The 16,681-nt window shown below is 36.0% G+C and overlaps 1 protein-coding gene across 1 annotated transcript; it reads right to left on the bottom strand.

The window, feature by feature from the left end:
• Positions 1-1,709: 1,709 nt before the first annotated feature.
• LOC103464292 (protein-glutamine gamma-glutamyltransferase E-like) lies at positions 1,710-15,803 on the bottom strand. The gene is made up of 15 exons (XM_008408283.3): positions 15,638-15,803; positions 12,011-12,181; positions 11,655-11,909; positions 10,817-10,935; positions 10,601-10,729; positions 9,260-9,437; positions 8,699-8,834; positions 7,731-7,840; positions 7,035-7,150; positions 6,811-6,937; positions 5,747-5,940; positions 5,274-5,448; positions 4,738-4,901; positions 2,987-3,120; positions 1,710-2,515 (listed from the first exon to the last, which is right to left on the bottom strand). Exons 1-15 carry the CDS (start codon positions 15,672-15,674, stop codon positions 2,368-2,370), a joined length of 2,193 nt encoding a protein of 730 aa, XP_008406505.2. The 5' UTR covers positions 15,675-15,803; the 3' UTR covers positions 1,710-2,367.
• Between the last annotated feature and the right edge of the window lie 878 nt (positions 15,804-16,681).

The following is a 16,681-nucleotide window of genomic DNA, read 5'->3' as shown; positions in this document are numbered from 1 at the left end:
ATCGATAGCTCATCACATTTCTCCAATGAAACGTTAATGTCTATATCTATCTAAGACAAGGTCTTCCTACTCATGTCTTGATCGTAGCAAGAGTTTAGCTTCTGAGGACGTGGTGGAGCAGCGGGTGTTTGGCATAACTGTTAAGTTTTGGACTTGTGGCTTCAGGTAATGTCGCTACTTAGCGGGTGGTGAAACTAGCGTTAGTGAGGAGGGTTTAATACGATCATGCATTTTACATGACGGGTGGCAACCCCAGTCTATACTATAAACAAGATTAGCGCCTAAATACGTTTTATTTCCGAAACAGAAAGGCTACGTAATGTTAGCCAGCTAACAAATTACTATTGCTAGCCTAGCATATCAACTAACAGCTAGAAAAAAGCCAAAACACGTACCTTCGTAGTCAAACTGGTATCATTCAGTGAGGAATTTGTCCAGTTTAGATGATGTTGATGGAGAAAAATTGTTTGCAAATAGTGATATATCTTCAAATCATATTTGTGGCAGCAGCTTCAGAGTCCAGAAACAGCGTTAACTACACACACCGGAACTAAAGATACACCGTTTCAAGCCTTAACGGAAGTTGTGTGACGTCATGTGAAAAGGGTCTATTCTATAGCTTTCGGTGTACTACTAAATCTGCTCCTTAGTTGCATCTTTTCGGGGTTTCTACTGCCTCTAGTGGCGTGGGGGTGGTAACACAACTAATATAATTACATTACTAAATCAGAATACCTCAAAGTCTTTATTATTTCTTATAAATTTTTAATTCTTTTAAGAATGTAGAGCTAATTAAATGATCTAAACAAGACCTTAAAGTGGTTCCAGTTTCTCTCGATGACCAACCTGTTGAAACCGTGGCAAATTTGGGTCGTTCTTGGACAGTCAGCTCAACTTTGCTGAAAACACTGACTATATTTTGAAGAACTGTTCTCAGAGACTCTACCTTTTAAGAAGACTTAGTTGGCTCACCCCTATGTCTTGAATTTGGGGTGGGTTGGGGGGGGAAATTATATTTTAATTATCACTACAGAAGGGTTCAGTGAGTGCGCATATGAAACTGGTGGGTTCGGTACCTCAAAAAAGGTTAAGAACCACTGATCTACAAACAAGCAGAGAGGCAGAGGCTGGAGTAGCTTTAGCCTAGCCTAGCCTAGCCTAGCCAAGCCTAGCCTAAGCCTAGCCTCAATATTATAACGTAGTTGTGAACTCTAACATATTAATTGGTGATTTTTATGGTTGGAATAATTGCCATATTGCGTTTCTTTTTTTATTAAGTTAACAGTTAAACTATTTATTAAACATTAAATAAGTATTTTTTATATTTGTATAATAAACATTCATGATTTCAAAAGGTAAGGTTTGAAATGTAAATATTAATTTGAAATGTAGCATTTAAAAGTTAAAGAATTTTAATTAATTATTTAGTTCATTTAATTTGAATCACTTTGTGGGTTGATTCACAGTGATAGCATTTTCTTTGCAGTCAGAGTAAAATTAATTTATGTATTTAAGTTAAACCGGTTAGTAATATTTATTTTTTCCTTTTTTGGGGTAAAAATGTCCAACATACTGATAAATAAATGGAGGGCAGATGAAGAAAACATCTTGGTCCTTTGAGTGAAATCCAGTCGATTAAAAAAGTCTGCGTTGACGTATCTATTTCTTATCAAGTGGAGAAGCTACACAAATTAAAGGGAAACTTGACATTGTGTTTTATATTTTTTATTCACCATAGAGATCAGAATAATTTAAAACAGGTAGCACTGATTACTTTCACTGTTTTTTGGTGACTTATCATTGAACATCAAAACTAATGTATATATATTTAACTATACAGAATTTTATTGAATAAGACTTTTAATTCAAAAAAACACTGTAACACCTGAGAAAACATATATGGAAGTTAACTTTTTAAACCTACAAAAATAAACAGAAAGCACTTTGAAAGTAAGTGACGTAGCAAGGCAGAGTCTGTAACAGGCTGTAGATAAATCAGCTTTTGTCATAAAATGCGGTTTATTATAAAACTGGTTATTTTCAATCTCTCTTTTTGAACAGCAAGATGTATTTTGTTGAGCAAATTTAAGTTAATAAAGAAACCTGCTGCACACAGCAATAAATAAACCAGATAAAAACATTTTTTAAATTGCATCTCACAGCTCTTTGTCGTACAAAGTTTGATGGGAGCGGCGTGTTTCTGTTCTCGTCAAAAAAATACATTTCTTATTTCAAAACTTTGCATAGATTTTACACACTTTATTCTCACTTTAAACAAAACACATCAAATCATTATTATCGGTAAATGTATTAATGCTTGCATCAGCCATCTTGCTTTAAAGGACGAAGGAAGTGGATGAGAGAAATTTAAGGTTTGACGATGATTGTGCAGCTTTTCTTGATGTCTCTGAAGGAGGCGCAGTCAAAGTCGACTAGAAGAGTCCTCTCTCCGCTCTTATAGGGAACGAAATGAAACTTCACACGGACTCTGTTGTTTGGCAGCAGATCTGGGAGTCTGTGAGGAGCAAAGAAACATTTCAAAAAACATTAATTCATTTTTACTTTGCTGGTTTATGTTTCAGAGAGCGTTTAGATTTATTTGTTCAATGGTACAAAAATACTGTTGATATAAAGTCAGGGAGAAAATTGGAGGTTTTATTGACTATTTAACACTTTATGAAAATAGGTCATATAACTTTTTCCCAAAAAACATAAACATCATAAGATTTTTCATTATTATTATTTTAAGTTTCTGAGCTTCCTTACTGTGTGTTAGTAAAAATGTAGCTATTATTATTTATTGCCCGTATGGGCACTTTTTTAAATTAATTAAAATTGTATTGTTGTGAATATTAAGCCTAAATAAAAATTAGCCTCCTTCCTAAAACAAAATAACTTTTATAACTCCTGTGGTGCTCTTAGTTTTTTTTATTACCGTACATAAATGACACACTCATTACAAATCAACACTTGTTAAAACTCTCACCTGTTGATGAGCTCTCCATTAAAGAGGCCACTTCCTGTCAGGGTCAGACTGCAGTCCCTCAGTATCTCCTTCACCGGATTCTGGAAAAGCACCTCAGCTGTCAGTTCCCTGTTCACTCTGCCTTCACCAAACACCTGCAATCCAAAGACACAATTTAGACGCAGTTAGTTAGTGGAAGAAACATAAAAGCATTTTGTTATTAGAACCTCCAAATTGATGCTAAACTGTTAGAATATGATGCTTTGTCCTTTTTCAGACAAACTTCACGGATAAAATTGAGGATAAAAACCGTAAGATGCAGTTAAATGTACAAAAAATGTATTTTTCCATGTATCATTGGATTCATTCTATCACACTGTGTAACTTTATTTTAGTTCTTCAGGAAGCAGGAACTAAAATCCATAATTGACACCTGCGTATGAATCATAATTTGTGAAAACGCATAATCCATCCGATAAATGAAAACGTATTTGGTCAGTTGGATGGATTTGTTGCTTGTTTTTTGTCCCACACCTAATTGACAGTCATAACCAAGTCACAACAAAAACAAACTACCCCTCCGTGATTCAGCCGTAATTTGAGCTGGTAGTTTTCTGCGTGACTATCAGCCTCGTCCATCATCGTGGAGGGATTTGGTCTTTGCAGACATGTGCTGTGGATTAGAGCAAGCTGCGTCCTGCATAATGACAGACATCTTCTGGAAAGCCTTCCAAACAAACCACATTAGTTCAAGCTTTTGGTATTATCAGGAATTTAAACATTTAACACCCTGCTTGGCTTTTGTTTTCTTTTATTTCCATGACCTCAAGATGAACGTGCTGGGAGAGATTAACAGCTGTTTTGAATCTTATTTACTAGTCGTCATCATTTTTTCCAATTATAAATAATTGGATTATAAATATTCCAATTATAGATACAATTATAATTGGAATAATTATTGTATTTATATTTTTCCATTGCTCTAAATCAAAGACGCAAAAATGTTAAAACCAGTGAAAAGTGGGGGGAATTATGAGAGGAAGGAAAGAATAAAAATGATAGAAAAATGTGGATATGATCATAATATTTAGCAAAACATCATCATTTAGTGATTATCAGAACCTATAATAAATTCTTCCCAATGTGTATACAAAAGTATACAAACTATGAATTAAGAGAGAATAAAATTATTTATTTAACAAAACTAAAGGTCAGGGCAAATATTAAAAATAATTTTACTTCAGAGGGTTTCAGGTGTGGAATAATTGAAGGAAGAGATAAAACAGTTTTTCACTCCTAAAATAGAATATATGCATTTGCTAAACAAATACTACAAGGTTTGATCGGTTTCCTTTGAGTTTGTTTACTGACTGGAATTCAATGATATATTTAGATTCTGCTGCTTTGTTTTTGTTTTTATGATGCTTCACATATAATAAAGTGAAGGTATAATAAGCTTGTGCTTCCACCTTCACTTTTTTTCCAGTCAATACTTTGTGTTCTTGCTATGATAGGAATTTAAATGTTTTATCTGTTAGTTTTGTGTTTTTTTTCAGTGTGGTATTCTTTTTCTTTTTTACTTGCATATGGAAAAGTAAAAAAAAAAAAACTTAGTAAGATTCAGATCACTTCCTGTTCTACTTTCTGTGGGACATCTGGATGGAGAACAGAAGATAAAACATTAAAGTGTAAACATTTAGTTCTCGATAATCTGTGATTTTTATTATGTTGCTGTTTCTTATTTGTTTGAAATCACACAGAGAAAAACTCACGGTGATGGAGATCGGGGGCTTCATCAGCGCAATGCGGGTTTCTGCCAGAAACGTGTGATTTTCCTTCCGTTGGTCGGTGATTATAGCTGAAATGTTCATGCTCTCACATCCAATCATGTGTTTGTGGTAAGTTAAGAACGGGATCAGGATGGGGACGATCAGATCTGGAGGGGCAAAAAGAAGGGAATGAGAAAAGAAAAGAATCAAAAACATAAAAAGCCTAAAGAAAATAATCTGAGACGTTGGATACAGCAGTAACAATTTTAAAGTATGGTGGCCCTGAAGTACGAAACACTTCAACAATTCAGTAAACAACTACAAATCACACAAAACTACAACATTAACTGAGTCAATTACAAATCACAAAATACGACACTAAGCAAACTACAAATTAAGAAAACACATTTACTAAAAAAATTGCACATTAAGAAAGCATATTTTAGTACATGTATTTATTATTTTTATGTGTAGCTGTGTTTAGTTGAAGTGGTTTGAACTTCAGGGCCACCGTAGTTGGTGTCCATGAAGAGGCGGACCTTTGCCGGGCAGCAGCTCCTGCTCCAGCGCCTTGGTGAGGATGTTCCCGGCCGGCTGCCCGGTGAACCTCATGGCCTGGACGGCGACGTTGATGGACAGCCTCCTGGTGGCGCTGCTGTCGCTGTTCAGAATCAGCTTCAGACTCACATCCTCACCGTCCACCGGCTTGGACACCTTCAGCGTCACAAATTTAAAGAAACATTTAGATTCTGCTACTCAGCTTTTTAAAATGTTTGTTCTTCATAATACTGTGGTATTACATCATAATTTAGTGATTATCAGAATCACTTGTTCTGTTTACTGTTTAGTTTTTATTATTACGGTAGTAGTTCTAGTATTCATTGGTCTGGTAAGGAATCCTCAACAAAACAACATTTTCAGAAAATGTATTAGATAAATTGTAAGCTATATCCTCGTTTATCACCATAACTACAGGGACAATTTATCATCCAGCAAATGTTGATGGCTGTACCTCTTCAAATCGAATGAAGAGTTGTGGTGGCGGCGTTGGGCTGCATATTTGATTGTTTGTAGCATTTTCATTGGATCCATTATTCATGTCTGTCCCATTTCCAAGTTTCTCATCACCAACACAAGTTTCTCCGCCTCCTTCGTTCTCCAGCCTGGTGAGGGCGTACTGGAAGACGCTTCTCTCCTGTTGTGTTCCTGTGAACATGACGGTTCATTTAATCAGCAAAAATGGGCTTTTCCATGAATTGCTTATTATTAGGAATGTATATAAGGAATGTCTTAATCCTGTGCAGTGGTGGCCACACATCCAATAACTCTGAAAACATTTAGCGCATTTAGCTTCCTAACATGTCCCAGAACTGAGGTGTTTGTAAAGTTACACAGAAAAAAATGAACAGCAATCATTTCTTTTATTTAACCTGTTATTTAAAAAAAGTCTTATTTTCATCATGTTATACGTACATTTATAAATGTCAACTCCAAACTACATATTTAAAGCTAAATATTTAGTTTCCAAACTAAATATTATAACTTTCTAGTTCTAAATATTTTGTTTCCAAATAAATATTTAACTTGATTTAACTAATTCTGTAGGAATAACATGGTGAAAATATGACTTTAAAAAAACGAAAATGCCTTTTTTTTTTTTATGAAAGACGAAATAAACCAAATTATTGCTATTAAATTTTGCTCTTTACAAACAGCAGCCTGTTGAGCACGTTTTGTCATTGACATGGTGCGTGTCAATATGGCTGAAGTTAGCACATTAGCATTAGCTTGCACTAAAGACAATGTTGATATAGTGCTTTCACATTAGCGAAACTAATATTTATGATTAGAAATGAAGACAATCGTTGAGATTTCAAGTAAGAATCACTGCTTAAAATAGAACAAAATACCAAAATATAATTGTAATGACCTGATATTACATTGGTACTGCAATAGTGAATGTTTTGGACACAATATTATAGTATCAAATTATTAAATTTAATTGAGTATTCCATTTGTACTACAGCCTGCTTTGCAGTAATCGTGTTAAAAACAGTGATGGAAAAGAGCAGAAACCTTCTTTCTGCTTGTAGCTGTCTGTGATGTTCATCCTGTCGTTGGTGCCGACCGCCTTGGTTGAAATGTTTTGCCCGATTTTGATATTGTCTGTATCAATGTTTACCATGGAGCCGTCACGTTTGACCTAAAGGAGCATGCAATAAAAACAAAAGGTGAAGGAGATGTGAATTTAAAAACTGGCTCAGGAATAGTTCAGAGAAGCTGAATGTCTTTCCACTGACCAGCCAGGTTATGCAGTCAGCGTTAACCTCGGCGAAGACGAACGGGACGTCGTATTTGAGGTGAGTGTCTCCGTTCCGGATGGCTGAGACTGAAGCCGGGCCGCAGCAGAACATACCTGCAAGAGTAAAACAAACTAAAGGTTTGTTCCTCTTCTTCACTCCCATCCGCCTTACACTTTGATTCAAATCAAGTTAAATCAGTCAACAGGATTTTAAGTGTTGAAATAGCAAAACCTGTTTTTTGTAATAAAATGAAAAGATCAAACTTAACAAGACACATAATCACACTGCAAAAACACACAATCTTAGAAAGTAATTGTTTAGTTTCTAGTGCAAATATCCAAGTACACTTGAAATAATACAAATTAAGAACTATTTCCATTGGCAGATTATTTTACTTATAAGTGTAATAATCTACCAATGGAACCAGAACTTTTTCATCAATATTAAGAAATTAATGACTTAGAAGAAGCTCTTTTGTCTTGGTGAAAAGCTACTTGCAGGTTTTGTCTTATTTCAAGTGTAATAAGATATCTGCACAAGAAATTAGACCAAAACATACTTGGTGAAAATTTGTTTTTGCAGTGTAAACTTTACATCATTTAACATCAGACTGGACAATTTTGGCAAGAGGAGATTCAGGTGATCAGAGGACAGTTAGAAAATACACGTCTATAGAAACGGGTTTGATCGTACCGTCGCTCTTTTCCTGTGGAGTTGGGTCCAAAACCTGCCAGCCGTCATATTTACCGTCTTTCGAAAGGTCGGGTCGCTTCATCCAGCCCTCGACCCAGACGTGATAATTCCTTAAAACAACATTCACAGATTTAATGAAAGCAGCTCAAACTAAAGCAGGTTTATGGATTTTGTCACAGTTTTATTACTAATGTGAGCAAATTCTTCTCCATATTCTGCTAATGTCCAAAAAACACAATTTGACAATTGCGGTGTTTCCATCAAAAGAGAAATTCAATTAAAATCACACGTGAATAAACTTGTTCAAGCAAGAAGTCATTGAAAATCATGGCAGTGACGGATGTAAACAGTAGCATGAGATGTATTTATGATTCAGCCATGGTGGCGCTAGCGCTCATCATCTATGAGCCAATCAGAGGAGATGGCAGCGACTTATTCAGGCATTGGAGCGACAAGCCCCGCCTACTTCGGAGCGAATATGTATGCAGCATTGTGTAGTCGGCCATTTTACAGAAGAGCTATGGATTCAACACATAGCTGTTCTTCAGCTGGCCTGCCTCTGGACAAAGGACCCAGGCCAGCTGCAGATTGTCTGAAAGAAACAAAACAAGCAATAGTCCTCCAACTACTTCCTGTTATCTTCGGCGTTTCCGCTGGTAGTAACATCCGCCTGCTGATCACATGACTTGTGCGGCAGTAAAGTGCAAAAACTTTACCTTTACCTAACATTATTTTTTTTCAAAATCGGTTTAAGCCGATTTATTTTCGCAATTTTATGGTTAATGGAAACGCAGCTATTGTTATAATCCAACTTCTGTAAATTTGGTATGCATTTGCTTTACTATTCTTTCTAACTCTTTTACACCAGCTTCCAAAGGCTAAAATCCCAAGTTTGTTCTGTCACTGTCTATTTCCTTTACTGATTAGGAAGAAGGCAAATAAAACGATTTAAATCCTCCATGTCTCACCAGACGCTGTCTTTGGAGTCTTTCTCTCTCACTCCGTAATCAGCGTAGTACGTGTCGACGGTCAGGTTCTTGTTGGTGTCGTGAGCCGATTCGTAGTTGGTGACGACGCGGCAGGGAATCCCCAGCAGACGCATCACTGCAGCCACGCATGAAAAACGTCATTAAGATGCTTCAACGGCTATTTTGGTTTTATTTATAGACAAACATTCACTTTTGGAGCAATGTAATTTTAGTTTGGAGGTTTTCAATAATTATTATTAGGGTTGTGCAGTTGTTTGCAATTCCTGTGGTTCTAATACATTGGTCACAATTTCAAATACAGGCCCAAATACATATAATCTTTCTGTAAATGTCCTTTGCCTGTTGCCAATAAACATTTTATTAGATCCATCCATCCATTTTCTAACACCCTTGTCCCTCAGTGGGGTCGGGAGGTGCTGCTGCATCTCCAGCTAAGGTTCCGGGCGAGAGGCGGGGTCACCTGGACAGGTCACCGGTCTGTCGCAGATCTTATTAAGTATTCATTAAAATACTACTTAAATTGGAGGAGCTGAATATTACCTGAACACATGACACCGGCATAGACCCAGCACTGTCCGTACTTCACAGAGCTGAAGACGGAGTTGGACCATTTCTTAAGGATGGCGTAGCTGCCGCTCCAGTGAGTGGGCGGGACCCCGCCTCTGAAGTCCATTCCCCATTGGCCCTTCAGGATGCCGCCCCCATTTTCACTGTTAATCTGGAAGAACAAATAAAAAAAAACGTTTTTATTCTCAGGAAAACAACACTACGGACCTAGCTTAATGGACCTTTTAAAGTAAATATTACATAAAATGTACCTTTAGGAGCTGCTCTTAAATTTCTGGATTCTCTACCAGCTGAATGAAGAACATGTTTTAACCAAAGGTTCACCGGACACACAGCTGCAGTCAGTTTTTGCTAGTTTTCAGTTTTTGCTAGTTTTATATCAAAAAACTGACTTTGAAAAATTTTTTTTTTTTTTTTTTTGCCAAATGTATTTTTTTTTTATAACATATGAATTATTGTTATTTTTGGTCCTTAAAATACCAACACTTCTACTTAACATTATATTTTGGTCCGTCTGATTTTGTAATTTTTAAACATTAAATGATTGATAATTTGATCAGTTTTATCAGAACGTTTTATGATAAAAAGTGACATGGGTACCAAGTTGACCACTAGGTGTCAGTATAAAGCCAAGGCATTTATTCCAATTAATTAATGATAAAACAATATGGGACTTTCTGCTATTTAAAGTGATATGAGGGATATTTGTAATTCCTCTGTCTGTTTTGCGATTTGTCCAAATTTCAAATAATTTATCTTTCCAGGAGAATAAACAATTTCCTGTATTCTATTAACGTTAAATAAATGCTTCGCAGAAAGGGCATAACTGATATTGTGAATTAAAGTTGAAAAGTTGGGACTTATCTCTCTCTAAATTAGACATAGACAGTTAGTCTTTAATATTAAATGTTTCAAATTTTGTAAGGGATCTGTGAAAGTATTTTCAGTCATAGTTCACTTTATTTGCTTTAGGTAGATTTTATCACATTTAATATCCACAGCAAGGTGCAAGCGATCAGATGCAAACAGTGTTTCTATTTTATTAATTTAAAAATAAATACAGATAGGTAAAGTTTTTAACAGAATATATTAAACTATTAATGCAAAATACATTAAAGTTTAACTTTTTTTTAATTGTAAACAAAAGTTGTAAATGTATTTTCCAATAAAAGTGAAATTCAAGTTAAACCTCAAACTGAACTAAACAGTGCTTAAGAGTTTTATGACCTGTTCTAAACCCAGATTGTATTATTCTGAAGCATCATAGCATCATTACAAAATGGTTTAAATATAAAAATAGAGACCGTGACCCACCAAGGATGTGACGACACGGCTGACGTAGATCGGGTTACAGCGAGCGGAAACGTCGTCAGCTGGGTCTTTCTTGTGTTTGACGTTGTAGTCGAGAACTTTCATGCAAATCTTCACCATATCCTCTTCAAACTGGACAAGTGAGAGACAGATGACCTTTAATCTAGTTTACACACAGAAAACGTAAATAAATGTACAATTATAACAGTAATAAAGTACCTGTCCGAAGTCCCAGTGAGTTGGAGAAATGTAATTACCGACTCCTTTGTAGATTATGCCGTGTTCATTCATCACGTACTCTTGTCTCTCAGCCTCATTTGGCAGAAAAACCCAATCCTCTGCACAACAAAAAGAAAACGATGGGGAATTAACAAAAGTATGTTGCATTAAGATTAACAGATATAAAACTTATTAAATGTATCCAATAATTTGATAAAACATATCTGTATAAGAGTGAAAATATTTTTTTAACTTTTGGTAACGTAGTAACAGAAAACCGTAAACTAAAACACAGCATGGAAATGCATTTCTATCAGTTTTATTAAAATAATATGAGCTCATTTTCTTATTTTTCCTTAACTAGAAACTAGACAACTAGCCAAAAGATAGGCAGAGAAAAAGTAAAAATATATATTTATTTTATTCATTTTATAAACAAAAAAGTCTATTTCCTCTTATCTAGTTGATGTTTCCTTCCTACTTCTATATTGTACATAAACTTAGAGACTTACGCAGCTTCTTAAACATTGGTTTCACTTTATCTTTATTTACTTTAATGAATTTATGAGGTAAACATGCACAAAAATGTCTAACCGCCACAATTTATAATCAAACTGTTGCATAAAAGCTTATTGTACATCTCATTCTGACTGATTCCTGTTTGAACCAGTTGACTCTGAGACAGTAGAAGAAGAGAGCAGTGTTTTTGTTTTCTAAACTGAGAAAGTAAAAAAAAACAATGTTAAAAGAACAAAATGGGAAAAGGGCTGAATGACCAGCATGTCTAACCCCCCCAAAGTTTGGACACTTTGTTGTTGGGCAGAGACCAAAAACCTACCAGGACACCAGGGGTTGAAAAGCACAGAAAGGGTTGCCAGATCCCTCTCCTCCTCCCCCAGTTTGGCAGACATCTTGTATTCCCCCACTGGACAGGCAGCTGGAGGCGTGATGGCCAACACCAACACTCCCGTTTCAGGACTGGAGCTCCGCTGAAGCTCCGCTCTCCAAACCGCCTTGGCAGAACCAGAACGTTGGACTTTGTCTGGGACGCCAAACCGCGACATTGTCCCCAGGTTTTCAGACGGGAGTTCTCCTAGCGAGAGGAAATCAGTCAACAGCACTTCATGTTAAATCTGTGTCAACAGATTGCAACTTATTCTGCTTGTTTTTTTCTGTTTAAGCTAAAAGGCCAACCTGTCACGACGGTCATGGTGAGCTGGTCAGAGGCGGGTCTGAACGGCTGTGCCAGTCGGAGGGTTAGCTGGAAGGCTTGGCCTCGTCTCACTATCAGCTCCTCCACTGAGATCTCATTGGTGCGATGCTGGTTGTTGTTGGTCTCACTGTGCAGGTCGAGTTCAATAAAACCTGAAAGGAAAAGGAAAACCTTTAAAACTGTGGCACAAATCAATCCAGCAGGTTTCAGCAACAAGGCAGTTTAAAGTTCTTTACATCATAAAAACACAAAATAAAAAATAATGGGACAGTCAGCAATTAGAACAAACTTTACATTTTGACCATCATCAAAATCATCAGTAAACATCAAATGTTGGTCTATGATCCAATTAATAGGATTAGAAAAGCGACTCTAAGAGGTTTGTTTTTAGCTTTGATTTAAAGGAGCTCAGGGTTTCAGCTGTTTTGCAGTTTTCTGGAAGTTTGTTCTGGATTTGTGGTGCTTAGAAGCTGAATGTTGCTTCTCCAAATGTAACTGTAAACTATTTTTACAGCCATAACTTAGTGAAAGTAAAAGTGCTTCACCCTTTCTTACTTGTTTTGTATGTTTGTCACTTAATTTAACTTAAATAAATATCATAGATAACTCAGGTAAATGTAGAAGGCAGCAGTTTATCAAGGGCTTTTAAAGACCTAAATGCCGTGGTGTGAAAATTGCTCCCACCCAAAACATCCATTAGCTGTGATGTGTCACATCTTTGGAAATCTGTGTTCAGTTTCCACACCCGGCCAGATCACTGCCACACCAGTTATCAATCAAGAAAACATTTCAATAGCAGCTGCCTGACTAAAGGGACAACACCTAAAAACCTTTAAAATTTAGGAATTAATGTGACAGAAAATAACTGAGATCTGAAAAAAACTCCAGAGAACCAGAGAGAGAGTCAAACGGTGAAAACGTTGAACTGTGGTGAACTTTCTGATCTGATCAGAATCACCGGAAAATCACAGCGAGAAGGTCAAAAAGACCCGAGAGCGACATCTAAAACCTGCAGGGACCTCTCGTATGGAGCTAAATTAGTGACATGAAGTTTGTTCAAACAAAAGAAAATTGAAACTAAAAATTATTTTGAAGCTGAATTTTTTTTTTTACTGAAAATAAAGATTTTAAACTTAAAAAAAAGGATGTGAAACTGAAAAATAATGTTCAAAACTACTTTTCATATTCAAGATCTTATTTTCAAATTTTCGTTTTTAAATTTCTAATTTGTTTTTAGTTTCAAAACCTTTATGGCCCCAATTTAGCTCCATACGCTAGCCTTATTTAAGGTCAGAGTTCAACTTTTAGAGGCAAAACTTTGATGAAATAAGTTTGATGAAGGTTTTGAATCTTGATCCATGAATTCAATAAATCTGCTTGTATTTATAGAGGGAGTGAAAGATCTGGATTTGTTTTATTGAATAAATACCCAAATGACGTTTTGCAGCATTCTGGGTGTTGGTTCCTTAAGTCCATGTATGTGAACCAGGCAAGCCCCGGCAGGAAATAATGCTGGGAAAAACACCAACACGCCTCACATGTAAGCTTCTGAGTAACAGCCTGGAGACGTTTGCACATCTTCCATAGCATGTTGTCACGTAACACACATGTGAGGCTGCGAGAAAACCTAGGCTTTAACTCATTATCTTTGTTAATTAATCACAGGAAATTTAAAACGACTAAATAATTTATTTGGAATCTGTTGTCTGAACGAGTGTTGGGCAGAAACTGAAGAGAAGCTCAGAGTTTAACGATCCTGGTATAAAATTTAATTCTAGACAGCACAAGTTTGAGTCCTCAGAGTAAATCTGTAAAATGTTTTCCCAGCGTAGATGCGTGTTCTGGAAGAACATGACGGAGAAACCAGTTTGTTTTCTTGCTGTGAGGCATTTTGGATCCAACCGTCTTCAGGTTTGTCCAGGTGGATGAACAACAACCACAACTTAACCTAAAAGCTGTAAATAATCAGAAAACGAAACAAAACAAAACATTTCCGTTTACAGCTGAAGATCAAAATGTGTTTGAATTTATAATTATTGTCGTTTAATGAAAAAAATGAAATGACTGATTATGAAGCATAAAGATCATTAGTTTGTTTTATGTATTTTCCAGGCACATATTGCCATTTTATACCACTGTTGTTATAAAAATGCTGTTTATATGAAACATAACTTAATAGAAACTTGACTTTTCAATCTGACTCCTGGAAATTGGGCCTCTGTCTCTTTAAGAAGCTCCTGCTCTTCCTGATACTCTGACTTCATCAGTTTGCAATCGTTCTTCGGAGCGTTGGACTGAGAAGTAGTTTGTATGATAAGTTCAGCAGATATGCAGCTCTACCAGGTGTTTGCTAATTGCTGCTGCCGCTAGTCTGAAGGAACTGAGTCTGAAAGAGGCTCTGTGAGGAGACGGCAGCTCCAACGAGGAGCTTTGTGGATTCAACATTTGACGTTTCTTCAATAGTAGAAAACAGAAAATAGTATATAAAAGTAGAAAACATTCAGGATTGTTGCAGATTTTCCAATAAGTGACCATTTTTATCATTTCACTCCGTTTGTCAGGAGAAAACCTCAGTTCAGATTTATTGTGCTGAAGTATCTGGAAATGACAGATGCAGTTCTATTTATCCTTTCTTTAATCATGCCCTGACTAAAAACCTTCAGATTAAACCAGGGCGTAATTTCTGTGAACAATGACTTCACCTTACGGTAGTATTTATTCAGAAAGCACAGACTGCGTTATTTTCTGTTTCCATAGAAACCTCAACAAGTCACCTGGCTCACCTTCTGGGTGTGTCCTGTAATTTTTGGCATCTGTATGTGGGAAGGGCAAAAACACATGTCTTTGTGTTGCAGTCATGTGTCACCAGAGTTTATTTGTGAATGAAACTTACAAAATTAAACACAAGCAAGCCTGGAAAAGTTTCTGCAGTCGATAGAAAATAATACATAAGGTTTGTCTCTAAATTTAGTCTTTTGAGAAGGAAACATTTTCAGTATGTTTAAGAAAGATCCTAACATTAAAAAATAAAGACGACATAAAGATCATTGACACAGATGAAAGAAGAAGTAAAAACAGTTCAAGACTTTCATAATGTAACTCTTGCTAAGTTTGGATATTTGTGATGCTTTCCAGTTTTCAGGGTTTCAAGTTTTGGAAAACTCTAGTGTGAACAAAGAGCTGAGAAAAGTGTGAGCTACTAAATGAAATAAATAAATAAATAAGTAAGTAAGAAGCAGCAAATAAAAAATGTACCATTATTTACAAAAGCAAAGCTCTGATTGTAACGTTCATAATTTCCTGCTTCTGAGCTGCTGGGTTGTCATCATGTTGACACAAACAGCATCGATTTTAACAGATTGATTCTTATTACATGTAAATTATTTAACGTTTAAAGCAGATGATTTTGGTTTCCTCCTTCAGGCTGAGATCCCACTGAGACAAGTTTGGTTAGGAACAGCGATCGCTGCAAAACAGCTTTCTGGAAACAACGTGATCCAAAAACATTTATTTTTTATTAGATTCAAATTTAGCACAACTACCGTTACAGGCAGTCATTCCCACAGAGCTCAGTCAAACGTCTGAAAGACATAATAAAGTTCTTATACCTGAGTTTGGATAGCTGTATTTCCAGTCGATCTTCATTTTCTCTCTTTGCAGAATTGTCTCTGTTGTAATGAAGAAACGGCTGAATTTGCTGTAGCAGGAACACAACTGCAAGCGACGTGATGCACAGGTGGATTCAGAAGTCCCTGTTACACCCAACCACTTTTAGTTTCCCGAATGATTGTGCAACCTCATTACAAACTCTCTGAGTCTGCCAAGCCAAACAGATCAGTGACGTCTGTTTAACATCTCTCTCCGGGGTTGAGTCAGAACTTTTATAAAATAACACTAAAGCATCTGTAGTGTCACCAGAACAGAAAAAAAGATAAATGATAAGATTTAAAGACCGTACCCGAGTTCAGATCGCTGAACTTAGTCAAGTGTAAATGTGTGAAACTTTCCCTCTTACATTTAAAAAAAAAAAACACTTAAATTTGTTCCAGCAGACAAACATCTGCAACCTGCGTGACGAACAGGCGGTTTTTATCAACCTGGAATGCTGCAGCCTCATTAAAATGTCTGAAATCACGTCAAGCAAGACGATACTGACGTGTCGTAAGGGTTACTCTCCCCTTGAGTCAGAACGTTTTTTATTTATTACGCTGATGGGAGTTGGCACTGCTGAAAACCAACATGTACAGATTTACATATTTCTGGTTTTTGACTTATTAGATTTTTATGACTGCACAGAACGTTACAAAAAAATAGAAAATAAAACCTATTTTCAGTGTTTACAACTCGATCAATCTATGTTGAAAAAACCATCAACAGATTGTTTGAATCTGAAGAAATATGACGTCTTCCCACCATGTTAATAACTGTAATAAGATTTATTTTCTTACTGTGGATATTTATAAAGGTTTAAAAAATTAAGAAACATGCTGAAAAAAACAAATTCATAAACGTTATCTACAGACTAATTATCAATACGGGGGTAAAATAATGGCAAGTTTAAGGATGCTTGCCATTATTTCAAAAAGATTTATTTAGACTTTTATAAGCCATGTTTTTAAAAAGAATTAAAAATCAAACTCTAAGGTTTCAAA

The sequence above is a fragment of the Poecilia reticulata genome, chromosome 5 (assembly GCF_904066995.2).
Source record: "Poecilia reticulata chromosome 5, P_reticulata-male-v2, whole genome shotgun sequence".
Taxonomy (NCBI): Eukaryota; Metazoa; Chordata; class Actinopteri; order Cyprinodontiformes; family Poeciliidae; genus Poecilia; species Poecilia reticulata.
The sequence above is the reverse complement of the archived record's forward strand: the minus strand, read 5'-3'. Positions and strand labels throughout refer to the sequence as shown.